The following is a 19,270-nucleotide window of genomic DNA, read 5'->3' as shown; positions in this document are numbered from 1 at the left end:
ATGAGTCGAGTGCCTTAACCACTTGGCCATGCCGGCCATTTGTTTGTTATTAAGCACATAGTTACACAATAGGCTATCTGTCCTCTGTCCATCACGGCTATTGAAACCCGGTTTCTAGTGGTATAGGTCCGCAGACACATCGCTGTGCCACCGAGATACTATATTTTGGAACCTTGTTTCGTTGGTTAGTTTGTCAAACACAAAGCTACACAAAAGGCTAACTGTGCTCTGTCCACCACGGGTATCGAAACCCTGGACATAGGTCGTTCTTGTATACTTATTATGTGGACAACGCAGTCTCATTTAAACTAACCAGCCTAAGAAACTACTTACTTAAGTACTTCCGCTTTCTGTCTTTACATACATGAACTGCGATAAACTTTGTTATGTATACGCACAAGAAGTCCAACAATAACATTTGGCGCACCCAGTAACTTGGCGGCAATTCTGAGGACATATAACGCTTATATTCGGTTTTCGATGCTCACAATGAGCAGAATATAGAGAGTCTATTATTTATCGTTGAACTTAACAACAAAAAGCAAAACCTGGTGGTCCTTTTATTGGAAAATTGTATGTCAAAACGAAACATCATCAACAGCTACGTTAAGTAACAGTTGGAGTGATAAAAATATGGTTGACTGAGTTATCCTTTAAAATCGTATACCAGAGACACCTGATGGTGATTAATGGAAAAATTACCATTGAGTTTTACACGTCATCTGATAAGATCACTAAAAGAAAACAACAACAAAAGTATTCCTACTATGCAACACGTCAAGTAAACAGCAGAGAACCTTATCAGGATAACTATATGTCACATCACAACTTACACAAACCAATTTACTATGGAATTATTTTTATTTTTTCTTTGACTTCATTCTATATATTACAGCTGTTTTAATATAGGACTAACACAGGTTAGAATGTTTGTATTACAGCTGTTATAATATAGGACTAACAGAGGAAAGAATGTTTATATTACAGCTGTTTTAATGTAGGAGTAACAGAAATCAGAATGTTTATATTACAGCTGTTTTAATATAGGACTAACAGAAATCAGAATGTTTATATTACATCTGTTTTAATGTAGGAGTAACAGAAATCAGAATGTTTATATTACAGCTGTTTTAATATAGGACTAACAGAAATCAGAATGTTTATATTACAGCTGTTTTAATATAGGAGTAACAGAAATCAGAATGTTTATATTACAGCTGTTTTAATGTAGGACTAACAGAAATCAGAATGTTTATATTACAGCTGTTTTAATATAAGAGTAACAGGGGTAAGAATGTTTATGTTACAGCTGTTTTAATATAGGACTAACAGAAATCAGAATGTTTATATTTCAGCTGTTTTAATGTGGAATCAAGAGAGGTCAGAACGTTTGTAATACAGCTGTTTTAATACATCATTTATGTATATACCATTTATATACATGCACACACATATATACTGTGTATTAAAAATAATTTATTTATTTAAATACATATAAGATACGTTAGAAGATAAACGAACACTGATTTATATGGGATTCTTCGTAATATGTAAGATTCTCGTAAAACAAATGAAACAAAGCGTGCACTAGTGGGAATGGCGAACGTTGAACACTGGTGAACATTGCCCTAGTAGGGGTATTTAAAATCATGAGAATAACATCTTATAACAACTGTGCGATGTTCAACATTTAAATAGTGCAACAAAACACCAGAATAGGGGGGAAAGAAGTGGATTATCAGCCGTCACCCTCCCAGATTCCGATAAAGAAAGAACGAGCCAGCCAGCGCCGACTGTCTGTCTTCTCAATAATTTTCTCCGGCTCTTTAAACCAAATATCTGGACTGGTCATCTCTTCCATAATACTCCCACAATATTACATCGTGATCAGGACCTCGAACCTTCCAAATCTCAGTCCGGCAAGTTAACCACGCGTGATCAAGGTTTCTTGTAACATTCATTCGTAAGTTCGAGCAAACTGACGTTGATATGGTAATTACGATACTATAGATAGCGCTGTGATATCTTCTGGTGTCCAACGGAAAGTTGCAATAAGCCACAGTTTATGGATCTGACAGATAAGAAAGCTTATAAAAAGAAAATACAGAACTAAGATGATAAGCTAATAAAAAATGCACAAATAATCTTTCATTGACTTGATAATTTACCGACAAAACCCACGTTACGAGTTTGAAGATTCCAAGAAATATGGATCACTCCGATTAAACTTGGAATGAAATTAAAGTGTGATAAAATGTTCAAATGTGATACTTGCAATAAATAACACATTTTATTTGAAACATATTTCTCAAGATGTTTCTGGGAAACAGAGTGCCTGTTTTGTATAAAGACTTAACATTCACACACATTGAACTTACTTTGTACTATAAGGATCGTTGATTTTGTTTTTTCACGCCCGCTGCCCTCGGTGACCTTCTATTTAACAATTTCATATTCTTTATGCGTGATGTTCATACACAGACTCGTGACGACACCGGAAACATTCACATGAACCGTAAAGTTCGCCATTTTGTTTAGGTTAATTTTTTATTTCCCTTTGTTAGTGAGAGGGAGGAGACTGATGAAGCAGCTTCATGTAGAGGTTCCGAGACAACCGTTTCTTAGCCTTTTCAACACCAGAAACTGTAGCAAACCACTAAAATACAAATGGAACAACAAACCATTATAATATACATATGAATATACTGTTTGTGTATTTGTTTTATGAGGTTCAACGGATCGGGAAGATGGTTGTGATGGACTGTTAGTTGATAAACGCTATCCTAGAGAATGTTGGGAAGATAAGCTTATTGAAGCCACGCGTTAAATGTTTGACATTGTTTTTCAATAAGTATAAAATAACCTACTTGACTTATAAATTAATTATTGTATATTTACTTCAGTTTTCATCATGTAATAGGTTACACTATTACACCTATTGCACCTCTGAAATTAAATGGAAAACAGACTCCTGTCATTCGGACTATTTTTAATTATTTCACCAGAATGTTTTATTCTGTTAACTTGTACGTTTGGTGCCTAAGTTGTTGTTCTGCAAGATTTGCGAGCTATTCAACCTGAGATTTTAGGCTGGCTGCTGTTACAATAGGTGGTAGGTAATTTAGAAGGTGAGATAGCGAATTTCAGGCCCTGATTAAAATTTCCTTTTCACTGTCGTTTAGAGATTTGGAACTGAAGATGTGTAGTGCAATGATGACCTTACGTTTATCCTGCATAGTTAACTTTGGTGGCCTTGTGTTCATCCTGTATGGGTAACCTTTGTGGCCTTGTGTTCATCCTGCATGGTTAACTTTTGTAGCCTTGTATTCATTCTGCATAGTTAGTTAACATTTATGGCCTTGTGTTTTTCTTGTATGGTTAACTTTTGTGGCCTCGTGTTCATCCTGCATAGTTAACTTTGGTGGCCTTGTGTTCATCTTGCATGGTTAACTTTTGTAGCCTTGTGTTCATACTGCATAGTTAACTTTGGTGGCCTTGTGTTCATCCTGCGTAGTTTGTTTGTTAATTTTTTCCCGTAAACCGAGTGTGTAATGTGTGACATAAATGTATAAGATGTCCAGACCTCTTGAGTTTGGTGCGAATATTTCTTCAAGTTCCAAATGTTGAAACTTGTTGGACAATTATTTTTCCTTGTTTGTTTTACTTTTGTCAGTTAGGCCTCCAGTATTTTTGCTAACCGTCGAGTGTCACTGTTAATTACCATTTTACGTGCTTAAGGTGACTGACGAAGCTTTGAAGGAAACCACTCTCTTCAAGTCACATGTTTGTTTATATTTCGCTACTAGATGGCACTAAAATCACTATTGAATATTATATTATATTTTTAGTCACTCGTTCATTTTTGTGCAATAAATTTGATTGTCCAATGAAAAACGTCAACATACCAATATGAAGGCACTAAACTCTTAGTCACTTCGTCGCTAAACGGAAATGCCTAGAACCTGATCAGCTGAGTATTTGAAAGAAGCAACAACAAATTAAACAGCTCATCTTAACAAACGTCTTAATTAAACGTTCAAGAAAATATCTTCTGGTGTCCAACGGAAAGTTGCAATAAGCCACAGTTTATGGATCTGACAGATAAGAAAGCTTATAAAAGGAAAATACAGAACTAAGATGATAAGCTAATAAAAAATGCACAAATAACCTTTCATTGACTTGATAATTTACCGACAAAACCCACGTTACGAGTTTGAAGATTCCAAGAAATATGGATCACTCCGATTAAACTTGGAATGAAATTAAAGTGTGATAAAATGTTCAAAACTAATTATTTAATTTCAGTCAAAAACGTTTATTTAGACTTAAGTAACTTTGTCGTTTGCTTTTTTAGTATACAGAAAAATTAACTACTTTCTCAACATTCTCTTTTGTTTAGTTAGTGTACGGAACATTTTACTACTTTCTTAACATTCTCTTTTGTTTAGTTAGTGTACGGAACATTTTACTACTTTCTTAACATTCTCTTTTGTTTATTTAGTGTACGGAACATTTTACTACATTCTTAACATTTTCTTTTGTTTATTTAGTGTACGGAACATTTTACTACTTTCTTAACATTCTCTTTTATTTATTTAGTAGTGCAAGTCACTTTTATCGACTGCAATAAATCCAGATAAAATTAAGTACTATTTTCACCCTACAATCTAAGTAGAATGACAACCATTTGCTATTCAAATTAGCCTTTCTTCAAAGGTCTTTGACCCCTGTAAGTTAGCCAATCAGAAAAGTGTACCGGGTAGTTTTATCCCCCACTACACACAAATATACATATAACTGCACAGAAGAGCAGTGATCCAGTAATGAAAATCATAAGTTGTTGAGCCAGTGATGCCACACAGACCACGATACTTTACTACAGAGTGCAAATGCAAAATTTGGGTTTCGACCACGTGAACAAACAAAACGAAATCTACACGTGTTTTGTTTTCAAACGGCCAAACCTATCTAGAAACCTATAGTTTTACCTCAGAATCTACAGTATGAATGATAAATGGTTAAGATAACGAGTAAAACTACCATAGTGAGACGATCATGGTGAATAATGTCTAGCATTAATGTTAATGTCGAATGTGCAATTGGTGGAATGTTGTAATTCGTGTAATTATGAACTAACCATGCCTGGCCGATAAAGTCTCGAATTAGATACAGATGCGCTTGTTAAACCTATTATTAGGCCCGGCATGGCCATGTGGTTAAGGCGCTCGACTCGTAATCCGAGGGTCATGGGCTCGAATCCCCGTCACACCAAACATGCTCACTCTATCAGCCGTGGAACGTTATTATGTTACAGTTAATCCCATTATTCGTTGGTAAAAGAGTAGCCCAAGAGTTGGCGGTAGGTGGCGATGATTAGCTGCTTTCCCTCTTGTCTTACACTGCAAAATTAGGGACGGCTAGCCCAGATAGTCGTTGTGTAGCTTTGCGCGAAATTCAAACAAAAGAAACAAACTGACTGTTAAACCTATTTGCAATAATACTGCAAAGTCTTCTTTGATAGCTAAAAGATCTCTCATCGTAAATTATTTGAATCAGAATTGAGCTTAAATATGCCTGTTTTCCCGCTGTTATTGGAATTTTGTGTTCCATACTGATGACAATTTCTTATCTGTCTCCTGAAATCAGCTACCATGCGCTGTCAGTTTTATTACGTCAGTAGCAGTAGAGCTCCAATTGGTTATCTCTACTACATAATACTTTAAACTGTCAAGTTTTTACCTCAATTGTCATATTCTACAGAAATACGTCTGCCCATTTATAAGAACGTTTTTCAAAAGAAAACCTTATACTGTAGTAATAAACATGAAGAACCACGGTCGTGGATAAACAAAGCAAGTTAATAAAAGTATTACACAATAATTTGAACTTAAAATACCATTAATGATTTTTGCAACTAGTTCAATAAATTCCCAATGAATGATAACCTTAACCGTAATAACTATGTTAAACTTTATTTATATATATATATATGTATATCACTACCATATTTATTTAAAACCTCCCTCAAGTTGTGTGTATCTATTGTTGTTGTTGTCCACAAATAGTTGTCAAACCAGATCAAAATATACAACAGCATCTCAATAAAAATCATAACGGTATTTGAAAAGCATGATTTCGTACCTGGTTACCACACTCTTTCAAAAGCATGATTTCGTACCTGGTAACCACACTGTTTCAAAAGCATGATACTGCACCTAGTTACCATATTGTTTCAAAAGCATGATTTCGTACTTGGTTACCATACTGTTCAAAAGCATGATTTCGTACTTGGTTACCATACTGTTCAAAAGCATGATTTCGTACCTGGTTACCATACTGTTCAAAAGCATGATTTCGTACTTGGTTAACCTACTGTTTCAAAAGCCCAGCCTAAAGGAAGATGAGAATTTCCACCTTGGTGACTTATCCTGTCATGGATCAGACTTCTGGTAAAACCCATTCATAGAAATAATTATAGGCTTTGGTTTTGTTAATAATTATTATTAATATTAAATCAATATAAATCACTTAATTTTGACGTTTCGTGTTTCTTAATGATTTACCTATTGGAAAGATGTTTTGTAAATATTCTGTTAACACTTCAACAGTTTCTTTCTTATGTAATAACTAAGGGCCTTTGAGCAATTGAACTGCGACATTTCATTTTGATTTCAGTCCAACAAGCTGAGAAACGTTTCATAATAGAATCAGCTATTACTGAAATACTTTAGAAGTTTATCAATCATTTCTTAAGTTCAAAGGAGATCTTTACGATTTCTTCATGGATGACTGATGGACATACAGTGAGGTAATTATACTTGACAATCACAACATAAATATAGCTCAGCATTCTCCATAACAAGTTCTGTTTTCTTTTTAGTTTTTCAAAAACCAGCACTCTGTTACCGTACAGCCATATTGCACAGTACTCTCCAAAACAAAGTTCTATTTTCTTTTCAGCTTTTCAAAAACCAGCACTCTGTTACCGTACAGCCATATTGCACAGTACTCTACAAAACAAAGTTCTATTTTCTTTTCAGTTTTTCACAAAACAGCACTCTGTTACCGTACAGCCATATTGCACACTTCTCTCCAAAACAAGTTCTGTTTTCTTTCCAGCTTTTCAAAAACCAGCACTCTGTTACCGTACAGCCATATTGCACAGTACTCTACAAAACAAAGTTCTATTTTCTTTTCAGTTTTCAAAAACAGCACTCTGTTACCGTACAGCCATATTGCACACTTCTCTCCAAAACAAGTTCTGTTTTCTTTCCAGTTTTCAAAAACCAGCATTCTGTTACAGTACAGCCATATTGCACACTCCTCTCCAAAACAAGTTCTGTTTTCTTTCCAGTTTCTCAAAAACCAGGATTCTGTTACAATACAGCCAAAATTCTCTAGTAGGCCTACTTTTATTGCATGAATATACGGGCACATAGCTAAACTTATCTATTGTAAGTTGTTGGCAATTTTTGGCAATAATCTCAGCAAACGGTAAGAAAAAGGTGTCAGAAATCTCATAACCAAGTATTTTACATCTTCACGTATATTTATTTAGGGAATTAACCACAAATCTACACAATGAGCTATCTGTGCTGTGCCCACCACGGGTATCGAAACCCGGTTCCTAGCAGTGTTAGTCCGCAAACATATCACTGTGCCACTGGAGGGCAAATTCCAAATGACACTTTGACTAAATAAGTGAAATATGTTAGAGTCATTTGGAGTAAAATTCCGAAGGTTTGTTCAGAATTAACCACAAAGCTACACAATGAACTATATGTTTTCTAGCCACCACGGGTATCGAAACCCGGTTTATAGCGGTGTAATACCGCAGACATAATGCTGTGCTACTCGGGGACTCTTCTTTAAACTAAAGCTTCATGTTTTTTTGTATTTTATAATATGGCCTAATAAAAAATTACAATCGTTGCAAAAATAGTCTGTTAGTAACTGCATAAAAAAAGAAATGTGATATTATTTTAGTATTATGGCTGTAGAAGTAACTCCCAAAATGATTGCTATATCATCATGTAAAAAATATCCATTCAAAGCCAAAGCCATAATTCACGAATTCGATATGTATTTTAGTCTTAGAAATGTTTTCTGTTTCGGTTCCAAACGAGATGTATCATATTCAGTAGCATTGGTAATTAGTCCCGTTACGGGTTTCAACCCAGAAAGCTATGTAAAAATAACGTTTCGGTTGTTAAGATGCCATTTTTACTCAACTCATAGGTTGAACTGAGTATCGTAGGATTAAGTCTGTGAGCTTGAGGATTCACAGTTCGCCATCGTTTCTGTAAAAACACGTTGTGGACATTCGAGCCGTGGATGCATTACAAGAGTGACTGTCAAATCATGCTATTCGATCTACCATGAATAGCGCAAGAGTTGGCGGTAAGTACTATTAACTAGCTAACTTCCCTCATTCATTTCAGAATTTCGGAAATGTTAAGTGTTGCGCGAAAAGAATTAACAAACAAACAAACGAAAACAAACACAAGAAAAGAAATACGAAACGATTCAGTTTTCTTAGAACTGTTTTGCGGTGAGTCTGTTATCCCCCCAAGGGGCACAGCAGTATAGCTGCGGACTCACACCGCTATAAATAAGGTTTCGATACCCGTAGTAGGGAGAGCACAGATAGTCCATTGTGTGTAGCTTTGTACTTAATTCCAAATAAACAAACAGTGAACATATAATTTGTGTTTGTTTTCACTCATTTCTTATCCGAACTTTCATAGGTGCACAAAGTTTTCTAGGTATTTGAATATTGTCGATACCTGAGAAGCCAGCGTGAAGCTGACAACGTTCAAGATGTAACTTCCGGTAAGTGACGCGAAAAACATTCCCTATGAATTCACGATCGCAACCAATAGCGACGTATCAGACAGAGTGAAATGCCGGAGTTAATAAGAAATAACTTACCAAGAGGTTTTACGATAATGAGAAAATATTTCCTTCTACCACATCTTTTGTGTTGTATGCAAGGTAGGTGTCAATTTAAATTTTTATTTTATATTACTTATAATTTGATTTGTTTTATTTTGGAGAAAGAACCCTAACTCCATGCTGTTTAAACTACTTTTTGTATTTGTTCAAGAGACATGCATCAATTCTTTTTTACGCTTATTTTATCTTATTTGTAATCTTACTTAAAACGACTTTAAAGAACTCGTTAAGTGAATAATTAATTAACCAGTTCTCGTCGCAGTTTTGTTTCTTTATGGTAACTGCTAAGCGCCGTATATTCATAATTCCGATCTCATTAAGAAACAACAAAAATATCAATACTCTACGGAGGATAAGAATAGCTACTTCAACATCTCGTGGAAAGAACCATCTTTTGTTGTTTTAAAATGATCCGCGAGTACATAAAGAAGCGTATATTAAACATACGGGCTAGTATTCCAATATCACCCCTTAGTAGCTAAGCGGTATCTCTTATAACGCTAAAAATGCGGTTTCGACATCCGTGGGGGGAGCACGGCATACACAGCCCATTGTATAGCTTTGTACTTGACTAGAAACAACTATTCCGTTGCTTTAAATGCTTAATTAGAAACATTTGTTTTGTTCTGTCATTAAAATTGATAACATTTATAAGTTGGTCCCTTAGAACTGGTCCTCTGACTGGTCTTCTGATTTACAATGATGAAATCAGGAGTTCAACTATCTTTGGTAGACACAAGAGGTAGTCTAATGTGCATTTGGTATAAAAAAAATGCATAAACTTTACAACTTGTTACGATTAATAATTACACACAAATTTTACACAATTACTCCATAAACAAAATATTTATATTTCATTAGTTATACTATTCATTCACGACGATTATCGGAAAAAACTTTGTCGTTAACTATGTGTAAGAGAGACAGACAAATCCATTTATTCAGTGAGACAAGAATAGTCCACGAGTTGGCGGTGACTGTTTTGATCACTTGCCCTTTCTTTAGTCTGTCGGTTCAAAATTATCATACTACACTTTATGTAGCTATGCGCGAATATTCCGAAACAGACCAAAGATTTTGTTAGTATCTGCAGTTATATTTTTTCCTTTGTAGTTTTACCTGTTATTTTTAATACAGCTGTTCCAGTCTGTGATTGCCACTTGAATGTTTATATTTTTTCTTTGCAGTTTTACCTGTTATTTTTATTACAGCTGTTCCAGTCTGTGATTGCCACTTGAATGTTTATATTTTTTCCTTTGCAGTTTTACCTGTTATTTTTAATACGGCTGTTCCAGTCTGTGATTGCCACTTGAATGTTTATATTTTTTTCTTTGTAATTTTACCTGTTATTTTTAATATGGCTGTTCCAGTCTGTGATTGTCACTTGAATGTTTATATTTTTTCCTTTGTAGTTTTACCTGTTGTTTTTAATACGGCTGTTACAGTCTGTGATTTGCTACCTCAATGTTTATATTTTTTCCTTTCTAGTTTTACTTGTTATTTTTAATACGGCTGTTCCAGTCTGTGATTGCCACACGACTTTATGGAATATTTCACCAAAAAGATTTAATGTTGGATCATCTAAGAATTCAAATATTAATCACGCCAATCCATCAAGTATTTATGGCAAACCACGTACGCAGACTGTGGATGAAGAAAGTGTGGCAATTTCTGAACCAAGTTCTATTATAACATCTTATCGTCGACGTCACGGGAGCTCTCCACAAGCCTTCCAAATCTCTAAAAAGGACATAATGCCCTTCAGTTTGGAAGATGCTATATCTTCAGGATATTTCACTCAAGCTTGGCCTATCAGTATCAAAAGTCCGGTTAAGACGAAGATTCATATCAGTTACGAAGCTGATAGAACAGACGATGGTCAGTCTCGTTATCAATCTTATGCTCCGTCGACTTCTTCACATCCCTTAGGTTCTATAAATAACCATAATGTGCGTTTTAGACTGAGACCCTCGGGGTTCCAGAGTTCCTTGGGAGATTCTGAAACATTCCTTCCATCGAAAGGTTTCACCCCTGAACCTCAAGATTACAGCTGGAATGATAACTACTACTATTATGACTGGCCGTTTCACAGTCACAACACTGATTCTGATGGCAAAGGCACCATTGGGGGTAGTATCGGCGGCTCTTTAGAAGGAAGCAATCCTGGAACTGACAACGATATGATGGTTTATGATAAGGCAGGAGGACCTTCCTCATTTTCATCTTCTAAATCTCATAATAAACAAAGCATCCCAAAACACCAGAGCTATTACGTTTCATTATCTGATTACAATAATCCAAAAAGATTATACACTTTGTCTGTACCGACTGCCAAAACTCAACTTTTGTTAAATGAAACTTCTTATGCAACTAAAAGCGTTCCATCAGTAGGTTCGATGACATCCAAAGACACACTATTTTTAGATGACAAAACATACCCAAGTGTTTCTACAGTGCATACATTAAGTACTGATGAAAACGACCATACGACAACAAAACATACCAGAATTTCTTCAGAAAACACAAAAAATCGAGTTCGAAATAATCAAATATCAAGAGATCACTTCAGAATGCCAATGGCGCAGAAGAAAAATGTCAACAGCAATGTCAGTGGCCAAGTATCAACAAAATATACAAGGGGTCCTTTGAAAACAGGGAATAACACATCAAGTAACATCTTGACAAAGTATATCAAGGATCTTCCACAACACACAATCAGAAATGAGGGAAATTACAATGTTTGGCAAAAATATCCATTCATACCCATAGAAGATTCAACGAATGCTGATAAGAACAATCAGACGTCAATAAAATACACCAGAGTTTCTTGGAAGCAGCCAACAGACACTAATGACAATCATAAGCTGTCCACAGAATATGTAAGAATTTCTATGAATCACACGCAAACCACTAATGGACATTCCCAGAAGTCAACAAAAGGAACCAAAGTTCCTAAAGAACACACGAGCACTGTCGCATCTTACCACAGTATGGCAAGTAACTGGCCGAAGTGGACAAAAACAGTAGCCACAGAAAACGTCCACCGAATCAGCAGCACAAATGGGCCAGACTATATTAGTACAAGTAATGACATGCAAAATACAACCAATCCACATGTCAATACAGAATATACACTGGGTGCTGTTAGAAGAAACAATAGTAGTATAATTTTACCAAAAATCCCTGATGTTACAAGGAAGTCCTATGGTCCTGATATAATCAAGAACACAGATTTTGTAGGCACCACTACAAGAAAGCCAGCTATTCAAGAACCTACCATCTATGGTCCTTCATCAGAAGTGGTGTTTATTGACCTAAGAAAAGGTTCAAACCCTCCAATTACAGACAGCAAGTCTGCTAATGCACATGATTCTCTTCCTAAAAATCGTGTTATGACTACCTTTAAGATCACTTCGAAGATTCGAAAACCAAGTGATCACTTATACCCATTCAGTTTCACAAACAATCAACCGCACGAAGCCGTAAAGAGTAGTGAAAACATTTTTGACATGAAGGTTCGACCTGGATTTTTGACAACGATTCGTCCATTGTGGCCTCTAGCAAAATCTTCTCATGGACAATTAGATTTGTTAAACAACAACTTAGCTGATATATCCTCAACATCTTCCAATCCCCCTCAAGAAATTCCTGACTTAGAAATTAATCCCACCACTAGTGAAGCTGACGATATGGTTCCTAATCAAACAGATTCCAACATAAATGATGAACTGGTTATTGGCATTGTATTAGGAGTCTTGGCTCTGGCACTTCTTGCTGGTAAGACGTTTCTTGTTACTTTACAATAAAATTAGCAGGTTAGTTGAAAATTATTACAGTTTAGAAGTTAGCCGAAGGTAGGATTTACTGGGGAGTTTTATAACGTTACGCTAACATTCCCTCTTCATTAACGTTTAAAAATTATATCTTTCAACTTTGTCTAGCACTGTTTTTTTATTCGCTAGGTGGGTTAATAATAGACGAAATGTGTTAACGATGTGGTAGCTTTGAACTCATTTGTTAAACATTATTTTCTGGGTTTCCACCTGAAGATGGGCTAAGCCTAGTCACAAAAGCTTACTGAAACCAGAATTGTACATGATTCTATATCACAACGTGTCAGCGGCGTGTACAGGAACGAGGGGGCCTGCTTTCTTGCCTTTATACCCCCAAAAATTTCCGTTTTCGCAATCATAAAAATTGAAAAACCTTACCTCAAAATACGCCCGAATCCACACCTTGCTTGCTGCAAATAATTAAGAAAAAAATTAGATTTAAAATAAATAACATTCGGAAAATGCTAAAATAATAATTGAAACATGCTCTTAAGTGTCTATAGGCAAGAATTCGCTGTTTAGTTTCATATTTTTAAACTTTTTGTAAGACTAATGAATAAGAATAAGAAATCTGCATGCTTCTAATGGCTTTTTATCTGTGTAGAAGAGGCAACCTACAACCACCATAGTCTTCTCATGCTCCCACCTCACCCCAAAAGAAGGCTTACCTTACAATGCTTGAAAAGTCACCGTGTGTGTCAATCAGTCCTTACTCTTTTATTGTCGTCTGCCCATTGCTGCAATATGTTTTATATAATTAATGCTATTCTGTTGATCGATTTGTATATTTTGCTACTAGATGGTGCGACAGGCTGTAGAGACATGAATGAGCAAAACAGAAGTGGGCGATTATTATCGGCCCGACGTGGTCAAGTGGGTTAAGGCGTTCGACTCATAATATGGGGGTCGCGGGTTCAAATCCCGGTCGAACCAAATTTGCTCGTCCTATCAGCCGTGGGGACGTTATAATTTGACAGGCAATCCCACTATTCGTTAGTAAAAGAGTAGCCCAAGAGTTGGCGGTGGGTGGTGATGACTAGCTACTTTCCCTCTAGTCTTACATTACTAAATTAGGTACGGTTAGCGGAGATAGCCCTCGTGTACCCTTGCGCGAAATTCAAAACAAACCAATTAACAACCCAGTAAATTTTTCATTGAATTTATCACAATCAGCTGAAGACAAAAAATGTAAGGTGTTAAATTATTTAATATACTGACTCAGTCCTAACAGATTTTGAAGAGGAAAAGAGTTTGTGTTTTGTTTTTTTGTAAAATGTGTTAAATAAATTTCTATAGGGGCATTCATTGTAGAACAGCATATGTTTATTTATTAAAACTCGTGTTATAATTTTTCTTGAATCAGTGTGAACTAATTCAATGCTTTATTGTTCAAAGATGTGTGGTACTTTGTCACAAACAGTTTGCTTTGATAGAAAGAGTTATCTGTTTTTTGTTTACAATTGAATATTTCCAGTGACAGTCATAACTATAACATATCACAAGGTGTTTTGTTACCATTGGAAACAAATGAACAACAGACGTTCGACACGTGTTCCAGCGAATAATATCGTGTTCTCCACGTGCAGCAGTCGTGCTTCCAGTCGCATTGAAATTCCCAAAGTAAGTACAAGTTTGTAATTACGGTAAATTTAACACGCTTTCACATTCTTTGGGAAAACTAAACTAAAACAGAAATAACATATTTCTCAGTACCAACTCTCCAGTTTTAAACAAGAAGTGTTACATCACACTGTGAAGGTATTCCGTATCTGTGAAGAAATAAAACGCAACTTCAGAATGTCCAGTGTTAACTTGTTTTAAAGTATTACATGATGACGAGAAACCCACTTGAAGTAAAAATATATCTCAGGACTGCTGATATGGGTATTAAATGTTTTATTAATAAAGCAGAAAACAACGTTTCGACCTTCTCATGTCATCTTCAGGTTAACAACCCTAAAGTAAATGTGCATAATGCGTTTTATAGGGCAACTGGTCACGAATCGTGAATTCTCAGATTCACAGACCTGACACGCCAATCAGTAGATCAAGTAAAACCCATGCATTTCTAAATGAGTAAGTTATGAGTATACTCTGAACTTACTTCCAAAATTATGACTTACAGGTGATGAGTATAATTCAGTAATTAGTTAGTCCTGTCTTGACAGGTATCCTCTAATAAAATTAGTTAGTCCTGTTTTAACAGATATCTTGTAGCAAAATTAGTTAGTCCTGTTTTGACAGATATCTTGTAGCAAAATTAGTTAGTCCTGTTTTGACAGATATCTTGTAAAAGTAGTTAGTTAGTCTCTGTTTTGACAGATATCTTGTAGCAAAATTACTTTGTCCTGTTTTGGCAGATATCTTGTAGCAGTAATTAGTTAGTCCTGTTTTGACAGCTGTCTTGTAACAATCTGTCTTTACAGATATCCTGTAGCAGTAATTAGTTAGTCCTGTTTTGAGAGATATCTTGTAACAATCTGTCTTTACAGATATCCTGTAGCAGTGATTAGTTAGTTCCTGTTTTAATAAATATACTGCAGCAGTAATTAGTTAATCCTATTTTGACAGATATTTTATAGCAGTAATTAGGTAACTCATGTTTTGACAGCTATTTTGTAGCATAATTAGCCAGTCCCTGTTTTGACAGATATCTTGTAGCAGTAACTAGTTATTCCCTGTTTCGGCAGGTATCCTGTAGCATAATTAGTTAGTCCTGTTTTGGCAAATATCTTGTAGCAGTAATTAATTAGTCCCTGTTTTGACAAATATCTTGTAGCAGTAATTAGTTAGTCCTGTTTTGACAGATATTTTATAGCAATCTGTGTTTACAGGTATTCTGTAGCAGTAATTAATTTGTCCCTGTTTTGACAGATATCTTGTAGCAGTAATTAGTTAGTCCTGTTTTGAGAGATATCTTGTAACAATCTGTCTTTACAGATATCCTGTAGCAGTGATTAGTTAGTTCCTGTTTTAATAAATATACTGCAGCAGTAATTAGTTAATCTTATTTTGACAGATATTTTATAGCAGTAATTAGGTAACTCATGTTTTGACAGCTATTTTGTAGCATAATTAGCCAGTCCCTGTTTTGACAGATATCTTGTAGCAGTAACTAGTTATTCCCTGTTTCGGCAGGTATCCTGTAGCATAATTAGTTAGTCCTGTTTTGGCAAATATCTTGTAGCAGTAATTAATTAGTCCCTGTTTTGACAGATATCTTGTAGCAGTAATTAGTTAGTCCTGTTTTGAGAGATATCTTGTAACAATCTGTCTTTACAGATATCCTGTAGCAGTGATTAGTTAGTTCCTGTTTTAATAGATATACTGTGGTAGTAATTAGTTAATCCTGTTTTGACAGATATTTTATAGCAGTAATTAGATAACTCATGTTTTGACAGCTATTCTGTAGCATAATTAGTCAGTTCCTTGTTTGACATATATATTGTAGCAGTAATTAGTTATTCCCTGTTTTGACATATATTTTATAGCAGTCTGTCTTTACAGATATCCTGTTGCATAATTAGTTAGTCCCTGTTTCGGACGATATTCTGAGCACTACTTAGTTAGTCCCTGTTTTAACAGATATAGTAATAATGTATTTAGCTCCAGTTTTAATATATATCCTCTAGCAATAATTAGTTTACTCCTGTTTTGATACATACCCTGTAGCAGTAGTTAGTTCCTGTTTCAACAAATATTCTGTAGTTCTAGTTTTATAGTTAAAAAGTATTAAAATATAACTGTTCGTTAAAAGGAACAATACTGGTATTTGTTTATGTAATAAAATATTGTCATTATTATCATTCAGCCAACCACCGAAGAGATGACCTCCATAGACAGTGATTCCACCCAGGGTAGCCTTGACTCTTCTATTTCCAAGAAATACTCATCGAATACCAGTAAAAATACGAAAGTTTGATAAGACTGGTAGTGAAAATTTACTGATTCACTTAAATGTATTACAATTTTTTCTAAGATGTTTGGGACAATATTCGAGTGTCAATAAGTTGCATTCACAAAACGAATCTTAGGCTTACGTCTAGTGAAAGGAGATCATAAGAGTTAAAAATAGTTGCCATACTGTGTACTGAATGCTTCTTGGCCTTATAGAAGATCAATGAAGATTAATTACAGTAATTGATGATTGTGATTAAGGCTGTTATTTTATGTGCAAGTTGTTATTTAAGGAGTTACTTTGGTGAAATTATAAAAGGTATAATGAACAACTGCGACATCTATTATCTTTGCTAGGAACTATTCCCTATTGTGTTTCAAGTTTCTGGAATTCATTGTAGTTATTTGATCCTCTAGGATAATTTTTCCAGGGATAACTTTGCGATTACTCAATAAAATTAGAAATAAATTTAAAATCTTACTGTGGAAAGATGCGTTATGCATAAAACTTTATTGGAATAAATAGTTTAACAAAGCAAAAAGTGTGTTGTTTTTAGTGTTTTTTTTCAACGAAATATTAACTGTTTTCTTTCTTGTGATATAAAATAAAATACTGATAGTACAATTAAACTGTTGCACATTCTTCTCATAATTCTGGAAAACAAAATTCCTCACTTCTATTAAAATGAAACATTTTTGATGGAACGATAAATAAAACTAAAATAAATCTCCAAAGTAACTTGAAAAATGTCTGTTTTATCACCACGAGGAGGCGTTTTAGGGCTACTTGTCACAGTTGGATGTCGTCCTACATAAAATACCGTCAAAGGACCAAGACGACCAATAATGCAAAGGTCAATGTGATCAATTTATTTTGGATTCTGGTATCAGTCCTAGTTTCATTGTCCATAACGTGACGTTGTTAAGCGAAACAAAACTAACAATGAAGATCAAATAGTTCACTGTTTATCGCTGTTTGAGTTATATTCCAAATACCTAGATAAGACATTAAAATAGTTGAAAACTTCCCATCATTGGGTTCTTACTTCTTACATAAAATTCTCAGATAATTGCAGAACTTTGTCGCACGTTCGATTGTTATTTGAGGTTCGAAATCCTACAGAAGGAATCCAAATACTTCCATACTTATTCTTTCACATTGGGTTCTTATTTAAGGTTTAACTACCTGAAAAAACAAAAAAAGACATTCGAGTGCTTACAGACTCCTTTCTAAGGTCAGGTTCTCACATAAGGTTCAAATTTCCGAGATAAAACAATCAGATTCTTTGAACCTCTACACCCCATACTGGGTTCTTCACTTATGGTTCAAACTTTCTAGTTACGAAATTCAAATGATTACAAACTTTTAAAATTTAATATTACGTTTTTCACTTGAAGCTCAAATCTCTCGAATAAAAATATCGTATCAAGAAGAGAATTCCTGGTTACCCGAAATGCTCCTTCCATCTATTTAACGTTTTTGTTTCACTCAAATATACCGTATATTCCTAAACAGTAACTTTTACAATTTAAGGTCACAATTTTTTATTTAAATAACATACAACAATAAATATATAGTGAGCCACGCACCATTAATGATTGCATTACCCATAGCCATTTGATTTGGACCCCTTCCTTCCCTAAATAATCCCAGATATTCTATTAATAAGAAATTCAGACCCTTACACATTTCCTTCCCACATTCTTTCCTGAAGTTCAAACTTCTTGGATCAGACATTCAAATAGATTCTGGCTTTAAATTCCCACCTCCTGAATAAGACATAAAAAGAGATTCTGGCTTGAAACTCTCACCTCCTGGATATGACATACAAATAGATTTTGGTTTGAAATTCACACCTCCTGGATAAGACATTTAAATAGATTCTGGTTTGAAACTCTCACTTCCTGGATAACACATACAAATAGATTCTGGTTTAAAACTCTCACCTCCTGGATATAACATACAAATAGATTCTTGCTTGAAATTCACACCTTCTAGATTAGACATACAAAAAGATTCTCGCTTGAAGCTCACACCTCCTGGATAAGACGTTTCAATAGATTCTTGTTTGAAACTCACACCTCCTGGATATGACATACAAATAGATTCTGCCTTGAAACTCACACCTCCTGGATTAGACGTACAAATAGATTCTGGCTTGAAACTCACAACTCCTGGATTATACATACAAATAGATTCTGGCTTGAAACATTCACCTTCTAGATAAGACATTCAAATATATTCTGGTTTAAAACTCTCACCTCCTGGATATGACATATAAATATATTCTAGTTTGAAACTCTTACCTCCTAGATAACACATTCCAATAGATTCTGGTTTGAAACTCACCTCCAGAATTAGATATACAAATAGATTCTGGTTTGAAACTCACCACCAGAATTAGACACACAAATAGATTCTGGCTTCAATCTCACACCTCCTGGATTAGACCTTCCAATAGATTCTGGTTTAAATACCCACCTCCTGAATAAGACATTCAAATAGATTCTGGTTTAAAAATCTCACCTCCCAGAAAAAATATACAAATAGATTTTGGCTTGAAGCTCACACATCCTGGATAAGA

The 19,270-nt window shown here is 35.0% G+C and overlaps 1 protein-coding gene across 1 annotated transcript in view; it reads left to right on the top strand.

Moving 5' to 3' along the window:
- LOC143233597 (uncharacterized) overlaps window positions 1–17,213 on the top strand; it is a 30,924-nt gene extending 13,711 nt beyond the window's left edge. Inside the window, exons 3-6 of the mRNA XM_076469976.1 lie at window positions 8,748–8,994; window positions 10,444–12,732; window positions 14,263–14,408; window positions 16,600–17,213. Of these exons, the coding sequence (XP_076326091.1) occupies window positions 8,904–8,994; window positions 10,444–12,732; window positions 14,263–14,408; window positions 16,600–16,710 (2,637 nt within the window). The 5' untranslated portion in view covers window positions 8,748–8,903 and the 3' untranslated portion in view covers window positions 16,711–17,213. The remainder of the gene's footprint in view (window positions 1–8,747; window positions 8,995–10,443; window positions 12,733–14,262; window positions 14,409–16,599) is intronic.
- The last annotated feature ends 2,057 nt before the right edge of the window (window positions 17,214–19,270 follow it).

Source organism: Tachypleus tridentatus, chromosome 12 (genome assembly GCF_004210375.1).
Source record: "Tachypleus tridentatus isolate NWPU-2018 chromosome 12, ASM421037v1, whole genome shotgun sequence".
In the NCBI taxonomy this organism is placed as follows: Eukaryota; Metazoa; Arthropoda; class Merostomata; order Xiphosura; family Limulidae; genus Tachypleus; species Tachypleus tridentatus.
The sequence above is the reverse complement of the archived record's forward strand: the minus strand, read 5'-3'. Positions and strand labels throughout refer to the sequence as shown.